Source organism: Eubalaena glacialis, chromosome 15 (genome assembly GCF_028564815.1).
Source record: "Eubalaena glacialis isolate mEubGla1 chromosome 15, mEubGla1.1.hap2.+ XY, whole genome shotgun sequence".
Lineage (NCBI taxonomy): Eukaryota > Metazoa > Chordata > Mammalia > Artiodactyla > Balaenidae > Eubalaena > Eubalaena glacialis.
In genome coordinates, this window is record NC_083730.1 from 69,063,165 (window position 1) to 69,084,841 (window position 21,677).

The following is a 21,677-nucleotide window of genomic DNA, read 5'->3' on the forward strand; positions in this document are numbered from 1 at the left end:
CACCCCCTCCTAACTGCTAGGTGAGCCGTTGTGGAACTGGGCGAGGGACCATGAACTCCACCTCCCCCACCCCATCCTCCAGAGGGTCCCTGCCTCGTGGGGTTTGTCGGGTAGAGCTCTTCTATCCTATGCCTGCATCTGCCCTTTGTGCCCACAGCTCCGCCAACTGGAAATGCAGCTGGAGCAAGAATATGAGGAGAAGCAGATGGTCCTCCATGAGAAGCAGGACTTAGAAGGCTTGATCGGAACCCTATGCGATCAGGTAAGAGGGAGACACCAGCAGACATTTGGGAAGCGCGTCCCCTGCCTCCGGGGGCCCTGTTAGAGAGCTGATTCGTGGGGAGACCAGCTGGAGGGGTCTTAGGACCAGCCCAGGGTAGACCTTTCAGCTGGCCTCCACCTGCTCCTCCCAGGCGCCTTCTTCTCCACCAATTCTGTCTCTGCCCTCACTCACTGCCTCTTCAGAGGGCACCTTCCGTGGGGGGAGTCTTCACACAGCAGGGTTCCTGGAAGAACCCTTGAGAATAAAGAGAGTGGGCCCAGCCACAAGTGACAGACGAGGTCGCTTTGCCTTCAGCCGCTGTCGGGGTGAGAGTATAGACAGCCTTTGCTTTGATGGGCTGACTGTGAATGGTTGCTGTGCTCAGAGCTGGCCTCGTGAGAACAGACTTCTGCTGAAGGCAGAGTCAGGCCAATGGCGCTTTAGACCCTAGCTGGGCCACTTCTGTCTCCTTGGCTTTGCGTGATCTAATGAACTGCTCTGAGCTGCTGGAGAGCAGAGCCTTGTGGGGTTGTTGCCGTCGTCGCCGTAGACCAGGGTTGTCAGCAGCAGCACTGCAGACGTTTTGAGCTGCATCATTCTTTGTTGTTGGCGGCCGGCCGGGGTGCTGGGGGGAGGTGGCGCTGTCTCATCGTAGGCTGTTGAGCACCATCCCTGGCCTCCACCTCCTAAATGCCAGAAGCATCTCCCCCAGTTGTAACAACCACCAGTGTCTACGGACGTTACCACATGTTCCTCCAGGACACAATCAACCTCCCTCTTTACAGAGAACCACTGCTGTGAAGGAAGCAGCCAGCGGGGCCCAGAGCCAGCTCCCGGTATCAGAGTTGGGGGGAATCGCTCCTCCATGAAACCCCGACATTGGAGAGGAATGCTGGTGGCTTCCATGATTTCTTTTTAAGTATCATAGGAGTGTTTTTTAATGTATCTACTTAACTTGTGTTCATTGTCTTTTAATTAGTAACGATCTTGCTGTCAGTAACCTCCCCACAGTCGTTCCTCTTGTTCACAGAGGAATGTGGGCCCCCTCCAAACGGTCATCCAGGGCAGCCAGGCTTCGGACAAATAGGTGCTCACTATGTTTTGTTTTGTTTTTTTTAATTGAGTAAATGAGTGAGTTCTAGAGCGGGACCCCTACAGCCGTGAGAGTGAGAGTCGGAAGCTGAGGACATCAATGGGAGGACTACATGATCTTCCTTCTTTGGGTTTTCTGGGTTTTCAGCCAAGCAAACTGGGGCCACTGAGTGCAGAGCCACTGAGGCTCCTCTCCCTTTGGCATCAGCGCGAGAGAGAACACCCCAGGATTTGATTCTAGAATGATAGTCGGAAATCGTTGGGAGAAGGTTGCCTTCTATCCAGCATGGTCTGTTTAAGAAAACAAAGGAATTCAGTAAAGAAAGGTTTTTATAAATATTGCTAAAATTTGAAGTTTTACATGTAAGGAGAAGGTAACTTTAAGTGAATGAGAAGCTAATTTTGTGTTAGTCACCAAGCTGGAGCCTTTGAATAACATTGCATTGGATACTTTTAAATGTTTTAGTAAGACATTTGCCAAACACATGGGAAAGTAGAACAGACAGTGTAATTGATGCTTGTGCATCAAGAGGACAGGGTTCACATAAATTAACATTTTGCCGCATCAGATTCAGATGTTTTTAAGGAAGCAAAGCATTTCAAAAACAGTTGGTGGCCCCTTGGTTTCTGTTCCTCATCTCCCATCCCTTTATCCTTCCATCTTTTCGGCCTTCACTCCCAGAGGGGACCATTCTCCTGAGGTTGGAGGCTTTAATTCCCCTGCGTGTGTATTTAAACTTTAACTGTATACAGTACATGTGATTCTGCCTTTACTTCTACTGCTCTTCAGTACTCTGTTTTTGAGATTCCTCCATGATAATACATGTAGCTCTAATCTGTTCTTTTTTAACTGCTACACAGTATTCATTTTCTTTAATCCTACTCTTCTGTTGGTGGATATTTAGCTGTTTCCATTCTAGGACGCAGAGCTACAGTGCATATTCTTATACGTGTCTCCCTGTGCACGTGGGAAAGAGATTCTCCAAGGTATGAATCTGGAAGAGGAATTGCTGGCTGTTAGGAATGTACCATTTTGGAATTATTAGGTGTTGCCCGGATTGTTCCTCAAAGTGATTGTGGCGGTTTACATTGTCACCAGCAGTTTTTTCTTTGCTACCACACATTCCCCCCCGCGACACGTGGCACTGTCAGACATTTAAAGATCTTTACCAGTTACTGACTGTTAAGTTGTACGGCTTGTCCCTCATGACTAGGGAAGTTGTACATTTTTCACGTTTATTATGGTTTTCTCTTATGTGAGTTGCCTGTTTATAGTGTTTTGTCTTCACCTTTTTTTTCTATTCATTATTCACGATCCTGATCCAAGATGCTAATCCACTTTTGGTTGTATATTTTGCAAATATCTCCTACTCTATGGATAATCATTTCACTTTGTTTATAATGTTTTTTACTTAATAAAAAGTGTTTTTTATATAGTCGTATTCATCAGTTATGGTTGATTCTTTTAAGATTTCTTTCCTTAACAGAGTTCGTAAAGATATTTCACCATATTTCTGAAAATTTCTAAAGTTTTGAGCATTTTTAGGCCTTTAACCCACCTAGATTTTATTTTATTTTATTTTTTAATTAATTAATTTATTTATTTATTTTTGGCTGCGTTGGGTCTTCGTTGCTGCGCACAGGCTTTCACTAGCTGCGGCGAGTGGGGGCTACTTTTCGTTGCGGTGCGCGGGCTTCTCATTGTGTTGGCTTCTCTTGTTGCGGAGCATGGACTCCAGGCACGCTGGCTCAGTAGTTGTGGCTCGCGGGCTCTAGAGCGCAGGCTCAGTAGTTGTGGCGCATGGGCTTAGTTGCTCCGCGGCATGTGGCATCTTCCCGGACCAGGGCTCGAACCCGTGTCCCCTGCACTGGCAGGCGGACCCCCAACCACTGTGCCACCAGGGAAGTCCCACCTAGATTTTATTTTGGTATGTGTGAGGTAGGAATCTATATTTTCCCGATATAGACCACCTTTGTTTTATTTCGTGAGTAATTTTTTCTACAATTTCCATATATGTATGGCTGTGTTTTGGGGCTACCCATTCTGTTTAATTGGTTTATTCTTCAGTTCCTGCACCATGTGGTCTTAATGGCTGGGTTTGATAACTTGTAAACAGCTTATCTTTCTCATCTCTAAAATTGTCTTATCTATTTGCGATCCTTTAATCTTCTTTTTGAGATTCCATAACAAAGCCTGGTGGGGATTTTCAAATGCATTGGTTTGTAAGTTAGTTGGGAACAAGTGACATATTTTTTTAATATTGAAGTATTGCAATCATGAGCATGCTATGTTACTTCATATATCTATGGCTTTCATAAATATATTTTTTATTGTAAATTAATACCTTATAATAATAAAAATAATATTTATTTTATTGTATATTTTATTACTTTTTTCCATATAAGTCGTGAGCTTTTCTGTTAGATTTACTTCTAGGAATCTTGTAGTTTCTGTGGCTCTTATAAGTAGAATATTTTTCTATACTTCTATTAATTATAGTGGTACATGGGGATATACTTTGCTTATAATTGTGTTATAGTTTTCTCTTTATATATTTTGAGGTTATATTTTTAGGTGCATTTAAGTTTGTTATTGTTTTATTTCCTTGGCACATTGTACATTGTTCTTCTAATTGTTGTATGGTGTCCCTTTTTTCTCTGTGAATTATTTTTGCCTTATTTTATTTTGTGTGATTTCTTTTAGTTTGCCCACAAGACCTTTTTTTCTCTTTGTTTTTAACCTTTCTCTGTGTGTGTGTGTCCCTTAAACAGATGGATACTTTTTAATGCAATATTTTAGTCTCTAACTTTTCGTTGGAGAATTTAATTCATTTGCATTTATATAATGACTGATACATTTGAAATTATTTCTATTCTTTTGTGTTTAATTTTGTTGGTTTATTGCCCCCTTTCTTTGCTTCTTCCTTTATTCCTTTCCTCCTTTGGGGTAGATTGATAATGTCTTCTATGATCTCTTTTGTTCTATTAGATACTATCAGTTCCTTCATATAAATGAAACAAGTGAGGCTCAAAAGGTAAAGCACATTGCCCAAGATCATATAGGTTGTTAGTGGCCTACCTGAATTCGAAGTGAGGTCTATCAATATATTATTTGAAAACCTGTATTTTTTAATTAAATCTAACACCATGCTGCTTAAAAAGTGATTAAGATTTAGTTAACTAGAATTATCCTTTTCTGGGCCATCTTCTTTCCTAATGTTATCAGGCAATCCAGATCTGCCATTAATTTGCTGTGCAACCTTCAGCTACATACGTTCTCTCTCTAAGCCTCAATTTCCCCTCTGTAAAGTGGCTTGATTACCCCTAATAACATTTTTAGATCATTTGTTAAAAGTGCTTAGAGAGTTCTTTGATGACAGACATTGAACAACTGCCCCAAACAATTTACCCTTAATGATAAATGGTGAAACAGTCCAGGTTGGAACAGAGTTTCCCACAACAACACTAAACATTATTTAGTTTTATTGGTTAATTATTCACCAGCTTTATCTAAATTTGAATCTTTGTGCTGCAAAATGTAAACTTGCAGAATGACATTTATTTCCCATTAACCTAATGAGTTTTGGGGTGTTTTTTTTCCCCCTCCTCTTGTGTAGCAATTTATTATGAAGGGGAGGATGACTTGGTCTGAGGTTTTGTTGTGAATTTGTTTGCAGTGATCCCTCTGGAAAGGAGATGGTGCCAGCATTTTCAGAGCCTTTCTGGCAGCAAGAATGGGGTCATCCTGAATGTCCCTGATGCTGACCTGCCCCACAGGAGAATTAAAGGCACTTTAGGATGTGTGCAGAGCAAGAGCAGATACAAAAATGAGGAAGGTGCAAAAGCATGCTGCTTGAGTGTAATCATGGCAAAGAATCTGGGCTCTCGAGTTAATAAGTCCCGGCTCAGATTTCACCAGGCACTCTGGTGCAGTGGTTAGAGACTTGAATTCTAATACTGAGCTGCCTGGGTTCCAGTCCCTGGGTAGCCACTTAGAAGCAGTGTGGCCTTGGGCTGATCACTTACCCTCTCTGTTTTATCGGTTGTGCCTCCATTTCCCTATGACAGTACATGCTGAAGAGCTCCACACAGCTCACAAGACGTGAGCTGGCCCCAGGGAACTTCTCTCATTCTGTGACCTTCCCCATTCCTGTGTTTTATACCCTCATGCTAATCACCCAGAACCGCATATTCAAGATGGTTTCTCAGCTGTGCCCCTTCCTGCACCTCACCTAACTAGCTCCTGCTTACTTGAGACTGTGTCTAGTCCCATCCCAGCCTTGGCTGGGATGCTCCTCTGTGCCTTCATAACACCCTTTTTTTTTTTTTTTTTAAATTAAAGAGCAAAACATAACCTCTTTTCTTGTATATTTTACTAAAATTACCTCTTTGCAGTCAGAAAAGTTGGGTTCGTATCCTAACTCTGCCACTTATGATTAGCTGTGTGATCTTTGGCAAACTGCTTCACTTTTGTTAGCCTCAGTTTCATCATCCATAAAATGGGAATCATAATACTTCACACCCCATAGATTCACCATGCGGACTCCACGTGTTCATACCCATAAAGCGTTTAGAACAGTGTCTGACGCTTAGCAAGCCCGAAGTGTAAGCTATTACTATTTTAATAAAGGCAATAATAATAATGTCACTTTCAAGAGACTATCACAGGAGTGAAATGCAGTAATATGTGACAAAGGGCCTGGCACCATGCCCAGTCCTCAGCTCCTCAGCTCAGGAGGAGATATATATATATAAATATAAATACACACACCTCAGCATTTTAAACTTAAAGCAATAAATCTGAGAACTAAGAGGCTATATTCTAAGAACCAACTCATTTTTCAAAGAATTCAGAACTGGCGGTAGAATAATAACACAAAGTCTAGAGGAATACATTCCAGGTCATCAGACAGTACTCATAATCTTTTATATTTGTAAAGCATTTGACAGCGTACAAAGTGCTTTTCGATCCATTATCACATCTGATCCTTGTCTTATTATCTCAACATGGAGGATAGGGTTTTTTTTTTTTTTTTACCTCTTCCTTTATAGGTGAGGAAACTTAGGCTCTGAGAGGTGGCATGACTCAGCCTCAGTCCCACCGCCAGCAAGTGGCGAGCCAGGGTTTCAAGCCTGGGCCACCTCATTCTAAATCCCAAGTTCTTTCTAGAATATTCTGGGGCATTCTGAGCATCCAGGAATTGGTTGCACTTGGTGTGGAGGCACAGATGTCCAGGGGTGTAGAAACTGGGTTTCATGGATGACACACCTGCACCCCATTTTCTTGAAAACTCCCCATCTGACCAGTGGTGCCATGTTCCTTCCTCTAGTCTCCTGCAGAGAAAGGGGCTGTTAGTTTCTTTCAGAGACATTAACCCCAATGCTTTTGAAGTAGGTGTTCTGTTTCTAGGGGAGACCATGGGCTCTCAGGGTTTCATGGGGCCCCTACCTGATTCTGCACCTCCCTTGGTTTGTCTCGGCCTGTACTGTTGGCCACTGGGAGTTGTTAACGAATCTAATTCGCCCTCCCCGTGCCAAGTCCAGGCTGCGGCTTCTTCAGGAGCCACGTGACTACTGTCTTGGAGGACAGGATCCTGGGGGAGGGAATGTGCTCACCTCTGGGCAAGGTCCCTCTGCAGAAAATGGCCTGTCTTTATACGAGCAAACGAGACCCGCTCAAGGGACAGAAAAGCTTGATTTAGACCTTCAAAAGCAGCACAAGTATTTCTAATACCATTTACTGATGTGTAACATACATGCAGGGAAGTACACCTTATCCCACCTGTACTGCTCATTGAATTTGCATCAGCTCTTAAAGCCGGCACCCAGATCAACACCACAAACAACCCCCCCTCCTGTATTACCCAGTCACTGCCCCTCCAGGGTAACTGCTGTCCTGACTTCTGTCAGCAGAGGGCCTCGCCTGACATGTAAGCTCTTGCAAGGTGATGGCTATGGTACAGATTATGAGACAGAATAACTTTGGATCCTTACAGGCTGTGATAACAGTCATGACAGCAGCTCAGATTTGTTGTGCCTTTACTGTGAGTCATGCTGTGGGCTAAACACCTGTTTAATTTCCACAGCAGCGCTGTGTGGTTGCTGCCATTCTTTTTTTTTTTTTTTTTAACATCTTTATTGGAGTATAATTGTTTTACAATGGTGTGTTAGTATCTGCTTTATAACAAAGTGAATCAGTTATACATATACATATGTCCCCATATCTCTTCCCTCTTGTGTCTCCCTCCCTCCCACCCTCCCTATCCCACCCCTCTCGGTGGTCACAAAGCACCGAGCTGATCTCCCTGTGCTATGCGGCTGCTTCCCACTAGCTATCTATTTTACGTTTGGTAGTGTATATATGTCCATGCCACTGTCTCACTTTGTCCCAGCTTACCCTTCCCCCTCCCCATATCCTCAAGTCCATTCTCTAGTAGGTCTGTGTCTTTATTCCCGTCTTGCCCCTAGGTTCTTCATGACCTATTTTTTTTTCTTAGATTCCATATATATGTGTTAGCATACGGTATTTATTTTTCTCTTTCTGATTTACTTCACTCTGTATGACAGTCTCTAGGTCCATCCACCTCACTACAAATAACTCAATTTCGTTTCTTTTTATGGCTGAGTAATATTCCATTGTATAGATGTGCCACATCTTCTTTATCCATTCATCTGTTGATGGACACTTAGGTTGCTTCCATGTCCTGGCTATTGTAAATAGAGCTGCAATGAACATTGTGGTACATGACTCTTTTTGAATTATGGTTTTCTCAGGGTATATGCCCAGTAGTGGGATTGCTGGGTCGTATGGTAGTTCTATTTTTAGTTTTTTAAGGAACCTCCATACTGTTCTCCATAGTGGCTGTACCAATTTACATTCCCACCAACAGTGCAAGAGGGTTCCCTTTTCTCCACACCCTCTCCAGCATTTATTGTTTGTAGATTTTTTGATGATGGCCATTCTGACCTGTGTGAGATGATATCTCATTGTAGTTTTGATTTGCATTTCTCTAATGATTAATGATGTTGAGCATTCTTTCATGTGTCTGTTGGCAATCTGTATATCTTCTTTGGAGAAATGTCTATTTAGGTCTTCTGGCCATTTTTGGATTGGGTTGTTTGTTTTATTGATATTGAGCTGCATGAGCTGCTTATAAATTTTGGAGATTAATCCTTTGTCAGTTGCTTCATTTGCAAATATTTTCTCCCATTCTGAGGGTTGTCTTTTGGTCTTGTTTATGGTTTCCTTTGCTGTGCAAAAGCTTTGAAGTTTCATTAGGTCCCATTTGTTTATTTTTGTTTTAATTTCCATTTCTCTAGGAGGTGGGTCAAAAAGGATCTTGCTATGATTTATGTCATAGAGTGTTCTGCCTATGTTTTCCTCTAAGAGTTTGATAGTGTCTGGCCTTACATTTTGGTCTTTTATCCATTTTGAGTTTATTTTTGTGTATTGTGTTAGGGAGTGTTCTAATTTCATACTTTTACATGTAGCTGTCCAGTTTTCCCAGCACCGCTTATTGAAGAGGCTGTCTCTTCTCCACTGTATATTCTTGCCTCCTTTATCAAAGATAATGCTGCCATTCTTGTTTTGCCGATGAGGAGGCTGAGGCTTGGGGAGGAGAAAGGTCTTGTCCAAGGTCACACAGTGTGAGTGGTGGAGGCACGATTTGAACTCAGGGAGCCAGGTTCCAGAGAACTTGGACCCTGGCCACTACTTTGCCGTCTTAGCTCACGAGAGCCTTCCCTTGGCTTCCAGATAGGCCATCGGGACTTTGATGTGGAGAAGCGTCTTCGGAGGGACCTCAGAAGGACTCATGCGCTATTGTCAGACGTGCAGCTCCTGCTGGGGACCATGGAGGACAGCAAGACGTCGGTCAGCAAGGAGGAGCTGGAGAAAGTGCAAAGCCAGGTGGATGTCACGGGGTCCTCTCAGAACCCCATGGGGAGGATGCTGCGGCCAGCGGGGGGAGAATGGTTCTCCCACCCAGATGGGCGTGGCCGCAGCCCTGATGTCTGACTTTCACAGACCTGCGGGGAGGTGGAGGGCATTGCGGGGCTGGATGGCTCACATGGATATGGTAGATGAGGAAGGGGGTTTATAAAAGACTTAGGAGTCCTGTTCCCTTCTTTAGGCCTGAGGCAGAGTGAGTTTGAGTCCTTGGGCAGATCAGGGCCCTGGGGCAGAATGGCTGAGTGCAGCACGCACGCGTGCCTGTGTGCATGCGTGCGTGCATGGTGACCAGCGGGGCTGGATATGAAAGAGACAGTGCTGATACTGCAGACCCTACATGAGGGTCAGCATCTCCATTCACAAGAGAGGTGACTCACCCAGAGTCCCACAGCTAGAGGGTGGCAGAGTCGGGATTCAAACCCAGGTCTTCAGGCCCCACCTTCCCTGGCTGCCTCAGAGAAGAACGGGAGGCGGATGAGAGGTGAGGCCAGGAGGGAGCTGAGCACCTCAGGAGGCATGATGGGCTCAGACTGTCCTGGTTTAGTGCTAAAAGTCCCGTGTCCCGGGCAAGCCCTCAGCCCCAGGGGCACCAGGACAGTTGGTCACTCATTTCTCTTCATGGCCATGTCAGAACATTAGAATCACTTGTGCTTGAATGTGTCCCCTCCCTCAATCCTCGTGGTACCCCTGGGGGAGGGCAAATGATATTGTGCGCATTTAACAGATGGGAAAGTTCTGTCCACAGGTGGGAAGCAATGCACCCAAGGTAACACAGCAGGTAGGTGGCAGGGTTGGGGTTCAAATCCAGGGCTCGTGATTCTAAGTGCAGAATCTGGGGGCTCTTTTGCTTCACCCTGCGTCTTCCTGTCTGTCTGACCGACCAGGTGGATGGAGGACCCTGAGCCTCCTCTGTCAGGCAGTCAAGATGTCTGAGCACTCAGCCACCACTCAGGCATCTTGGGTTCATGTGGCCCCCTTGGCAGGAGGCCCTGTATTCTGCCTGTCTTCCATCAAAATATTCCTGATGCCATCCAAGTCCCCCTCTCTCCGTAGGTGAATGTTCTTGAAAAGGAACCACAGTGGTTTTGTTTTTTCCTCTTTTCTTTTTTCATTATTCATGAGAAATCTCCCTCTGCAGGGTTAAAATGTGTGTTCTTGGAAAATAGTGGTATTTAGTGAAGGCGCCTTGAGCTGAATCAAAGAGCTTCATTCTTCTGAAAGTCCTTCTTCCCCATCTCTGCATCCGGCTCCTATCAAAGAGAATTCACAGCCTTGGCTTTCTGTTGCTGTTGTCATGGAAATTGTTATAAGGATGGGATCGTGTGGACCAGAGGTCAGGGTACAGTTGCTTTGGCTCCCAGCACACGTGTCCCGGATGCCAGAGTCAGAGCTAATCAAATAAAGTAGTGATGACATTGGGCATTGCTGTCTCTCCTCTCCCGTGTACGGTATTTGTCCTTTACCTGAAGCCTCCAGGGACAGAGGCAGGGAGAGCAGACGGGAGGGGGGAAGGGAGAGGGAGCTAACTTTGCTGCCAGCTGTGTCTTCAGTGCTGGACTATTCCATTCATTCCTTCATTCACTATTTATGCTGCATCTACTGAGTGTCAGGCGATGTGCTAGATCTAAGTATATTATGGTTAGTAAGACAGGCATGGTCTTCTCCCTTTGAAACTGATGTCTGCTGGAAAAGAGGACAAGCAAACAATGATACAAATAAACAGAAATATCCCACACCTTAATTCAGGTAGTAAAGGAAATAAGTGGGGTTATTATAAATAATAAAGGGAATAGGGAATTGCAAGGGGTCTCGTTTAGCTTGGGTGATCAGCTAAACTCCCCTGGGAGAAGGAGAAGCAGGCAGAGACCAGAACGTGCGGGGCCTGGGAGGTTTGGATTTTATTCCAGGGGTGATGAGAAGCCGTTGGGACGTTTTGAGCAGAGCGTGACATAATCGGATTCAGAGGATCACTCCTCTGTGTGGGGAAGGGATTGAGGAGGGATGAGTGCATGCCGTTAGGAGGCTAGAGTACCCCTCTAGGCTGGAGGAAAGGGTCTCCTGGGTTAAGTGGTTGTGGGGATGGTGAGAGGAGGCAAAGTGGGGGCTGGTTTGGAGCTGACAGGACTGGTAGATGGTCGGGGTGGCAACAAGAAGTGCATTACTTAGATCATCCTCACCAGAACCCTAGGAGGTGGCTATTTCTATTTTTGACCCATTTTACTAATAAGGAAACAGGCTTTGAGAGGTTGAGTAATTTACCCAATGGCACACAGCAGCGTATGTCTTAATGCCGCCAGCACCGACAGTTCTGTACCCATGATTTTAACATTTTTCAACCACCTACTATGTATCAGGCTTTTCCTTGGAATTTCGGGGTCCCCAAACTTGGCTGCACATCTGATAACTTAAGTACCGTTTAAAAATCACAGATTTACAGGCCCCCCTCCTCCTTTTTTCTTCCCATTGAGACCCAGGATCTACATATTTTTTAAAATTAATTATTTTATTTTTGGCTGCGTTGGGTCTTCGTGGCTGCGCGCGGGCTTTCTCTAGTTGTGGCAAGCAGGGACTACTCTTCGTTGCGGTGCACGGGCTTCTCATTGCGGTGGCTTCTCTTGTTGCGGAGCGTGGGTTTCAGTAGTTGTGGCACGTGGGCTCCATAGTTGTGGCTTGCAGGCTCTAGAGCACAGGCTCAGTAGCTGTAGCGCACGGGCTTAGTTGCTCCACAGCATGTGGGATCTTCCCGGACCAGGCCTCGAACCTGTGTTCCCTGCATCGGCAAGCGAATTCTTAACCAGTGCGCCACCAGGGAAGCCCCAGGATCTACATTTTCAACAGTCACATGAGGGGATTCCAATGCTGGTCTTAGGACCACCATTTGGGAATCATGGGCCTTGTTTACCCCTCAAAACACCCTTTCAAGGTCCATGGCATAGGCCCATTTTGCAGATGAGAAAACTGATGGTGAGGTTATATTAGTGTGACAGAGCCTAGTTCAACCAGTTTTACAATTCATTAAATATTGAGTCAGGAGAACTGGATCCCGCACTTGCTAATGTTGTGACCTTCACTGTGTGACAGGACTTCCGTGAGCCCTTCTCCTGAAGCGGAGCATCGTCATCGCCTCGTGTCCCAGGTGCTTGTGGGGGTGAGGGCCAATGAGGTCTAGCCCGTGAAGGCTTGAGAAGCTTGAACACCCTCTGCAGCCTCTACAGCTCGCTAACCATGGTGCCGGGTAACCTAGAGAAAGGTTTTCTCTCTGAGGGCAAAGCTGAGGGAATGCGTTTGAAAGCACCTGTTAGTGAACTGTGTGTGTTCAGCAGATCCCGATAAGGTGTCCACTCTGGACGAATTCGAGGCCAGGCTGCAGGGATAAGGAAGAGCCCTTCCCGAGAGGGGCTCCCAGTCTAGGCGAGAGGCCGAACTAGGAGCAGACTGTGGCCAGCAGGGTGTTGAATTTTCCTGGCGGAATGTTGGGGTTTAGCTGAAGAGGATGCCCTTGATTTAGCTGTGGGAGAGGAGCTGGTGGCTTCAGCTGTCTCCTTAAAGGTGGGAACGAATGGCTGGCTGGGTAAGATGCACATGGGCGTTGTAGGAGGGAGCACCAGGGGCGGGGGCGGGAGGAGACAGGGAGCGTGTTCCACTTGGCCTAGTGCTGCTGGTGTGCAGCGTTCCCCAGGGAAGAGCAGAGAGGGTAATGTCGGTCATCGAGGCTGGAGTCAGCTCGTGAACGGATTAGTGAGCCCAACTAAGGAGTTTGGGTTTTATCCCAAAGGTGATGGGGAGCCATAGAGAGCTACAGAGCAGGGAAGGGCACAGTCAGAAGTGCTTGTAAAAACAACGGCAGGATTCTAGGCCCAACTGAAGCAGTGATGTGTGGCATGCCGGGCTCAACCAGAGGCATGGGAGGGTTCCCCTAGGCAGAGCATCTCCCAGAGCCCCTGCCTTCTTCCCAGGTGGGCAGGCATTCCCCTCTGCCCGTTGCCCTACCATCTAGAGTCCCGAGAAAATTATTTGGCTCTTTCTGCCCAGTTTCCCTCCATTGGGAGACTTGGCTCTGTCTCAGCCAACACCTGAGGCTAAAGACTCTGGGGTAAAACATGGAAGACTCCCAGAGGAAAGACACACACCTTGTGAGTTCAGATCCTGCCTCTGCTACTTAATTAGTTGTACGATTCTGAGCAAGTCACCCTGCCTTTCAGAGGCTCCTTTTTCTTACCTAAAAAAAAAAGAGCCTGATATTCCCAGCTACTGGGCTAGTATAAAGAACCCTAGACCCTGGATTCAAAGGAATTCTCTAAATTGAAAACTACAAGACAATGAGTTTTAAATGTAGAGCTGCCCACTGGCCCCTGCGTCCCACCCCCCGGCGTCAGCTGGTGGAAGACTTTGGATCCTGGGCCCAGGATTGCACAAGATCTCTTGGACAGGTAGACAAGGCCATGTGTGGGGTGGGTCTAATGACACCTGTTCTTCAGGAGCAGTTACTAATTAATTCCCGTGGAATGCTTCCACTGGAAACAAACTAATCTGGAGACAGAAGCAGTTCCAACAACCAAGATATATCATTGAGATAATCGCTGTGCATAAATAACATCTGTGAGCGGCAGATGCCGGCACCTGGCTCCGAGGAGAAAGTGGAAGGTGATGTCTGCTCCCAGGCAGTGGCGGCTTTTTGTTTAAATTTGATTCGTGCCTTGACCTTTGCCTCCTCCCGGAAGGAACTATGTTATTTGCTTTTTTGGTTTTGTTTTGTTAAATGGAGAAGAGTTTGCACTGAGCTCTTTAGTTGCTTACTTAATTCATGCCAGGGGGCCGTGTTGCCCCCTTCCTGCTGAGGACAAAGCTGTTGCTGAGTCTCAGCCATTGTGCCCCCTAAAGAGCTCTGGAATCTAGCCCCTCCTCGCTTCTCCCCCTCTTATCACACACCACCTGCATCTCTCATTTGGAATTCTCTCAAGTCTGCTGGCCTCGGTCTTGTCCGAGCAATCTTTCTGCCCCCTGATCTTTGGAGAGAGATTTTTAAAATATAAATACAATCTTGGTTCTTTGCATTCAGGATCCATCAGTGGCTCCCCATTGCCCTCAGAGTACAGTCCGCCTGCCTCAACGTGACCTTTAAAGATGCACAGTCCAGCTCCTACCTTCCCGTCACCTCTGACCAGCAGCTTAGACCGTCTTGGGGTCCCCACACCAAGCCATGCCTTCTGCCGGACACTTGCTTCTCCCACTGAAACCTCTTTGCCTGATGGGCATCTAGTCATCCTCCGGACTTGGGTTTGGGCCTCATCTCTGGGAGCCACCTCTGACCTCCAGGGTCTGGGGGAGGGGCCCAGCTCCTTTCTCTCACGAGCTCCTGGGCTTCCCCCCAGGACAGTCCAGATCATTCTGTCAGAGTTACCTCTTTGCTTGAGTCACAAAAAGGTCAGAAGAGATTGAGGTGGGACTGGAACCCCCAGAGTCTGACTTCAACCCCTGGCAGTATGATAACCACCACCCCAAACTACCAGTGTGCCTCCTGTTGGCCTGCTGCCCACTCTGGGCTCTCCCAGCCCGTCTGGAAGCTTCAGTGCTCCTGTAGCCCCTCCACTGGGGGATTGCGGCTTGGCTTCAGTGTCCCTCAGGTGGGCCGTTAGGCCTGGTGCATCTTACACACAGTGAACCCCCAGTGGTCCCTGCTAGTGCGCAGACGACTGAGGATCCCCGGTGCCCTTAATCAGGATGGTGGTCTCCAGGTGTCACCCGCGCTTCCATGAGACGTTGAAGATAACCAGCAAGCTCTGGGAGGACGATCCCGACAGGAGTCTTGCGTGTGAGCGAGCACTGAGGGAACACTTCTCTCCAGCCCGGAACCACAGAACAGGTGGCCTGGATGTCTTATTTGAAGAGACTTTTCTAAAGAAAGATTGTGTTGGAGTGAATTGATTCAATATTAACATAACCTCCTGCCAGAGGAGATAAAGTCCAAATTGTAATTGGTTAAAAACATGGTTATCAGGAGCCTGTTCACCCCACAAATATTGACACTTCCAAGGCGGTGATGAATGAGGCGGGAAAAGGCTGGTTTCATTGCAGCCTTTGGGGAGCACCGTCTATGCGTCTCTCCCACAGGGCCTGGTACTATTTAGCTGCGGAGTGCCAGGCCCCCAGAGCAGCCCGGCCACCCACCAGGGTAATCATAACCACGGGAACATTGATGGCAAGCATCCGTGGCTTACACCGTGCCAGGCACAGGGCCAAGCACTTAGAGGTCATGACCGAACTTTATCCCCCCAACCCACTTGAGTGTAGTGAGCTCCATGAGTAGAGGGGCCTCTCCTCTCTGGGGCCAGAGTGCAGAAGCGTGTCTGCACACAGCAGTGCTCTGTGCGAGAATAGGGCCCCACGGGGTGGGGTGAGTCTCCATAGGAAGCAACTGGTCTTAGGCCCATTTTATGTGGGAGGAAGCTCAGCGTATGAGAATCCTGCCCAAAGTCACAGAGTTTGGGGGGCAACTGGAATGTATTTTAAATAATGTGCTTTGAAAGAATTTCAAACTTACCAAAAAATTACAAAAATAATTCAAAGGACTCCTTTGGATCCTTCACCTAGAGCCCTCACTTTTTAACGTTTTGCCACATTTGCTTTATCATTTTCTCACTAAATCACATTCTCTGAATTATTTGAAAACAAGTTACAGACATGAGGTCCCTTTACCCTAATCAAAATTGGAAATTTTAACATTGATAAAATACTATTTTCTAATCCAGGGGTTAGTGAACTATGGCTCACAGGCCAAATCCAGCCCATGCTGCCTATTTTTTCATTGTTGTCTTGTTTTTGTTTTTCTTATTACAGCCTGAGAGCTAAGAATGGTTTTCGTTTTCAAATGGCTACATTTACGGTTAGATAAGTACCTGCATATATACTTCAATTTTGCCTCTCGGCCTGCATGGCCTAAAATATTGTCTAGCTTGTCCTTGAAGGAGAAGTTTGCTGACCCCTGGTCTTATCTGCTGACTATTCAAATTTTGCCTGTTGTTTTACTGGTGTTCTTTGTAACAATTTTTCTCCCTGTTCAGGATCCAACCTAGAATGTGTTAACAGCCTGTGCTGTTTCGTGACACCATCCATAGAGCCCTGAGCGTGTTCCCGGGACATGGGACTTCTGATTTTAAAACCAAAAAAGTCCCAGGCAAACAGGGGTGAGCTGGTCACCGTAGAGCCAGTGCCTCAAGCCCTAAGTAATTCTGGCCTCTCCGTAAGGCCTGTTCTCAGAAGGTACCCATAGGTTTAGGGGAGAAGCCAGTGAACCAGATGAGCATTTAAAAGCTGTTCCTCGGTTACTCATCCGCTCTTGTTACCCCTTGGCTGAATTCCCATCCTCTTCCTGTTCTCTCCTTGTGTCTTGCTTTCTTTGTTCCACTGATATAGACGAGACCTGCTGATGTTACCATATGTCTTAGCTGCTTCATTCTCCTTGCTAGTTTATGAGACTGTATCACAATTTAGCCACCTTGCTATTGATGGACAAGTAAGTCATCTAGATTTTGGTTGTTAGGAATAGAGCTGCTATGAATGTTTTCCCATGCTATCTTACATGGGGGAGGCACATGTGTGTGCATTTCCGTAGGGTGTACCCCTGGAGGCCATCCAGCCCCTCCCCAGTATGCACTGTCTCAAGCGGGCGGGGAGGGTGTGCGGCTTCAGAGCTTTCTTTTGTAAAGTGAGGAAGGAAGATTTAATCTATCCTGGTGCTTTTCAAGTATGTGTGTATTTTTGTGTGTGCAAAAGAACCCTTTTATTAAAGGGAAGTCTCATGAGAACACCCTCTGCCCTGCCCACCCAGAAGCTGGGCCTTGACTGTGTTTCCCCCGTGTAACCTGGACAGACTTCCTTCCAGCTTTACAGAAAGGGACCTGCTCGGGGCCCCGGGGTTTGCTGAACGTGTCTGTGGTTGCTCTCCCCATCCAGCTCATCTGCTCCTGCAGGCAGGGTCCTGCCCCTGCCCCTTGTCCTTACCGTGGAGCCTCTCTCTGGACACCTGCCGGCATCTGGGTCAGAGATCTGTGCTCGGGAGGACCCGGGGGCGGTCAGGCAGCGGGTGGCCTCCCGAGGGGGCATTCGGGGCTCCTGCGAGCCGCCTGGGGTGGTGGGCAGCTCAGGCTGCAGACGTGGGCAGCCCCGCCGACAGGGGCCGGCTCAGTGATGCGCTGACCTGACCTCGCAGCCTTGCCTCCTCAGCACGTGGGTGTGGAGTCCCTACTGTGTGGGCCCCCAGAGGTGAGCAAGACCCAGTGACCCTCCAGAGCCTGCTGTCCAGCGGGAAGACAGACGTGGAGGCCCTCAGACGTTGTACTAATTATTTAGAGGAGCACTGGAGAGCTGGAATATAATTTTAAAAGGGGGGGCGTGAATAGGATGGGGGCAGGGAGAACCTTCTTTGAGTATTTTATCCTGCTTTTCCAAGTGTTGTTTTTCTTTTTTTCTTTCTCTCTTTGGAGAGCACCTGTGAGTTACAAATCCATTGTCACCAGAGGGAAGTCAGGAAGGAAATTCTTGAAGTCTGTTCAGTCATGTAGGACCTGTGCCGTCCTTAGATCCTATGACACAAAATTAGAAAGGACTCCTAAACCCTCAAAGAAACAGACTTAAAACAAGTAAAAGGAGACCTGCTTTACTCAGCAGGTGGTAAGCACATGCCACAGGACTTACAAGGAAAAGCTGTGCGTTTAAAAGAGACCTCAGTTCGTGTCCTGGCTCCAGTCACCGTTTAATAGCTGTGTGACCTTGACAAATTAACTGACCTCTCTGAGACTCAGTTTCCTCATCGATAAAATGAAGATGAAACTGTGTACTTCATAGAAGCGGTACATGTTGCAAATGAACAGACACGTGGTCAGCATCCACAGAGACAGTTATTATTATTCCACTACTCATCATGATTATTATTACTCTGAAGATGAAGATGATGGAAACAGTAAATCCTCAGAAAGCATTTCAGTGCATCCATAGACGATGGTTGTCTAGCACAATGTAAGGAAAATCATGGAATGTTTAGTATATGCCCAAATAGTTGGAGATCAAGGACACAGAGAGTAACCACCATATGGTCTGAGGAACTTTCCCTTGAGGCCACTGTCATCAAACTTCTGAGTTGGACAGACCATTGGTGGACCTGACCTGACATTTTTAATATGTTGCACTTACTAAATTTGTTCCCTATCAGGGCTGTCTGTAGTTTGAGATATTGGTGATTCCCTTCAGGGGAAGCCTTCCTACTGAAGGTTAACTCTTCTAAGTGCACTGATGGGATGTCAAGGCCTGGGATGTGTTGAGATCAGCCTGCCAAAGCCACCATTTCTTAGAGCACTTCCCCGTGGCGTTTGCAATGTGGTATTTTTAAATCTTCTGAGTTGTTCAATCAGACCCAGAAATCCAGGTTCTAACCGCTCTGCTGAAATATCAGAATTTTCCCTCTTTCCCCACCTCATTCCGTGTGTCGAGCCAACTCATCTTGTAGCTTAATAAGTCCAGAGCAAACATTTTACCCAGGTATTTAAAGTGGGCAGATGGCATTGCATAGGAAAGTAATGCTATTCATCGGTTTGTAGTTGCTGTCTGTGTGCTGGGAATCTCAATCGCCCTCCCACTGAATGAGAGGGGCTGGGTGCTGGGGAGAGAACGCCTGAGATGAATTCAGCAATAGAGAAAGACTGTGTGCAGAGGGGGCTGGTGGTGGCCCAGAAACAGCCTGGGTTTAGAGTCTCATGGACTTGACTCTGACCTTGGGCAAGTCACTCCCCTGCCCAGGCTGATTCCTCCCTTGCAGGGCTGTTGTAGGCTACAGTCATAATAAGCATCAAGGCCTATACCGTGCCTGATATGGTTGGTGCTGAAGAAATCCATCCCTCCTTTTTCTCCCCATTGAACAGTCCGGAAGGGGGACTATTTATCCCCCTATGAGGAGGGATCCATATGCAGAATAGTTAAATAGATGTTTGTTATTCTATCGCAGGGTTTTGGAGGGAGCTACTTTGATCCAACTTTTGACAGAAGAGCATCAGCAAACACTCTCACCACAGTTCTGATTGTTTACTCTGTGGCTGACCCTGTGTATGTATTAGCTCTTCTGACTTGCTCACTCATCCTGTATCTGGGTTCTGGGTAACAGCAACCCAGCTCAAATTTGCTCCAGCAGAAAAAGGGACGTTATTGGCCAAAATATCTGAAAAGTTCTGAGGCTGCGATTGCCTTCAGGCTTGGCTGGATCTAGGCGCTCCAACCATGTCATCAAGAATGTGTCTCTTGCCTCAACGACCTTGATGTCACCTTGTATTCTTAGGCAATCTCTTCCTTCTTGGTGGCAGGAGGGCCCCCAGACACTCCAAGCTTATATCCTGCATCAGAAAGAGCCAATCTTGTGTCCGTAGTCGCAGACAAAATCCTGGTCTCCGTCGTGCTGTTGTCCCACGACCAACTGCTGTGGCCAGCAGGAGGTGGTGCTCTGCCTGGCTAGGCTGAGTTGCATGCATCTTCTCTGGGCTTGAGGGAGGAGGGTTGGCCCCATCATGGACATTTGGGGGGTGGACATTCTTTGCAGAGAAGATAGGATGCTGCTGTCAAACGAAATGAGAGCAGGCGTGTCCAGTCACATCACTGGATTTTCCCTTTGGAGCATGCATGGTGGGCACTGCTATTATAGGAGTACAGCATAACAGGCTGGCAGCCAGGCTGCCTAGTTCCATATACCAGCTCTGCCACGTAGTACCAGGGTGACCTTAGGTAAGTCACTTCACCCCTCTATTCCTCAATTTCCTCAACAGTAGCAACAAGAATGGCCATTGACCCTAGCTCCGCGTGTTGTTGTCAGGGTTAAATGAGTGACGGCAGAGCCACGCCTGGCACCGTGTCAGAGCGCAGGCTCCTAACCCATGTGCACGGCAGCCCCCTGGGCCGCTGCAGCGCTTCGAGCCTGGATGCCGCTCGTCTCATCTTGCCCCCCAGAACTCAGGCTTTGAGGACCCTTAGTGTCCTCCCACACTGGTCCAAGAGTCAGGACCTCACCACATGTCCCCAGGCCAGAGCTTCGACACCCTTCGTTCATGCACAAAGGTGTCCATTTGGTAGAGGGCTCCTGGCTCAGGGGCTGGGGAGGAAATGACACCCTGCCTTTCAGCAGCCCCTGGGGAAGGGTGGCTGATCTAATGAGTGAATGATAGCGTGACCGGACGTGTGCGAGGGGGAGATGAGTTTCTGGCTGTTAAAGACATTTTGGTGCTTTGTACCCACATACTTTGCAAGTTATTGTATTGATTTTGCAAGAAACAAGATTTGGAAGGAAAGAAAAACGTGAACTTGTGCGAAAATCAAATCAGTTGTGTCATTGAGAGCCTATTGTGGGTCCCGCCCCACGCTGGGTCTGGAGAGGGATGGAAATCCCGGGGGGCCTTTTTCTCCCCCAGCGCTCCCCACCCCATGCTGTGGAGGTCTGCTTGGAACCTGGGAGGGTTTGTCCATGGGGACTGGATGGTGACTTGGAGCTGCAAGGGGGGTGTGGGATCCTCATAGCCAGGCTGGCTGCCAGGGCTGGAGGTGGGACCCCAAGAGCCCTTCCTGGGGAATCGCTTGTCAGCCGGCTGCTCTCTGACTGCTCCACCCTGACCTCCTCCCGGGAAGACACTGTCAGAGCAGCGGTGGCAGCATCGCACCACTGAGGGATCTGATCTCAGCCCTGACACCATTTGCCACCTGACTTCATAAAAACGTCAGTCAAACAGCCCCAATATGGAAATAATGTGCAGTGAGTTATTCTTACGCCACGTCAACCATAATGGAAAATCAGCCGGAGATGGCCTGTATTTCTTCCTGCTCCCTGAAGTGTAATAAATTGAAATTTTTAAAGCTCGGCATTAAGACGGCTCGCCAGCAGCAACCCCAGGCCTGCCCGGCAGAGGCCATGGGCTGGGGGATTCCTAGTGTTGCTGCAGTAGCCCCAGGCCCAGCGAAAATCTGGGCCTGCTTGACTTGTGTGCCTCTGGGGTTGGCACCCTCCCTGCATACATCCCAGTCGGCCAGGAAGCCTAAAAACCCTCCCTGGGATTGTGGTCCAGGCCCTGCCTCCCCCTGGCCCCGTGACCTTGACAGCTCACTTGGCCTCTGGCACTTTCACCTCTAAAACGGGGTTAAAAGTCCCCACTTCTCAGGCTGTTAAGGGCTGAAGGAGACAGACAACAGCGACATCCACCATTGCTTTTTTGACGTTTTCTCAGTGCCGGGTGCTGTGCTAAGCACGCTCATGTTTTCACTGGTTTATCCCGCACGGGTGGTAGGATGTGACCGTCCCCGCTCTACAGATGAGGAAACTGAGGCGTGGTGAATTCAGTGACTGGC

The 21,677-nt window shown here is 47.5% G+C and overlaps 1 protein-coding gene across 1 annotated transcript in view; it reads left to right on the top strand.

The window, feature by feature from the left end:
• MYO18B (myosin XVIIIB) overlaps positions 1–21,677 on the top strand; it is a 218,838-nt gene that overhangs the window by 126,499 nt on the left and 70,662 nt on the right. The window contains exons 32-33 of the mRNA XM_061169252.1: positions 158–262; positions 9,111–9,263. Coding sequence (XP_061025235.1) covers positions 158–262; positions 9,111–9,263 — 258 coding nt within the window. The remainder of the gene's footprint in view (positions 1–157; positions 263–9,110; positions 9,264–21,677) is intronic.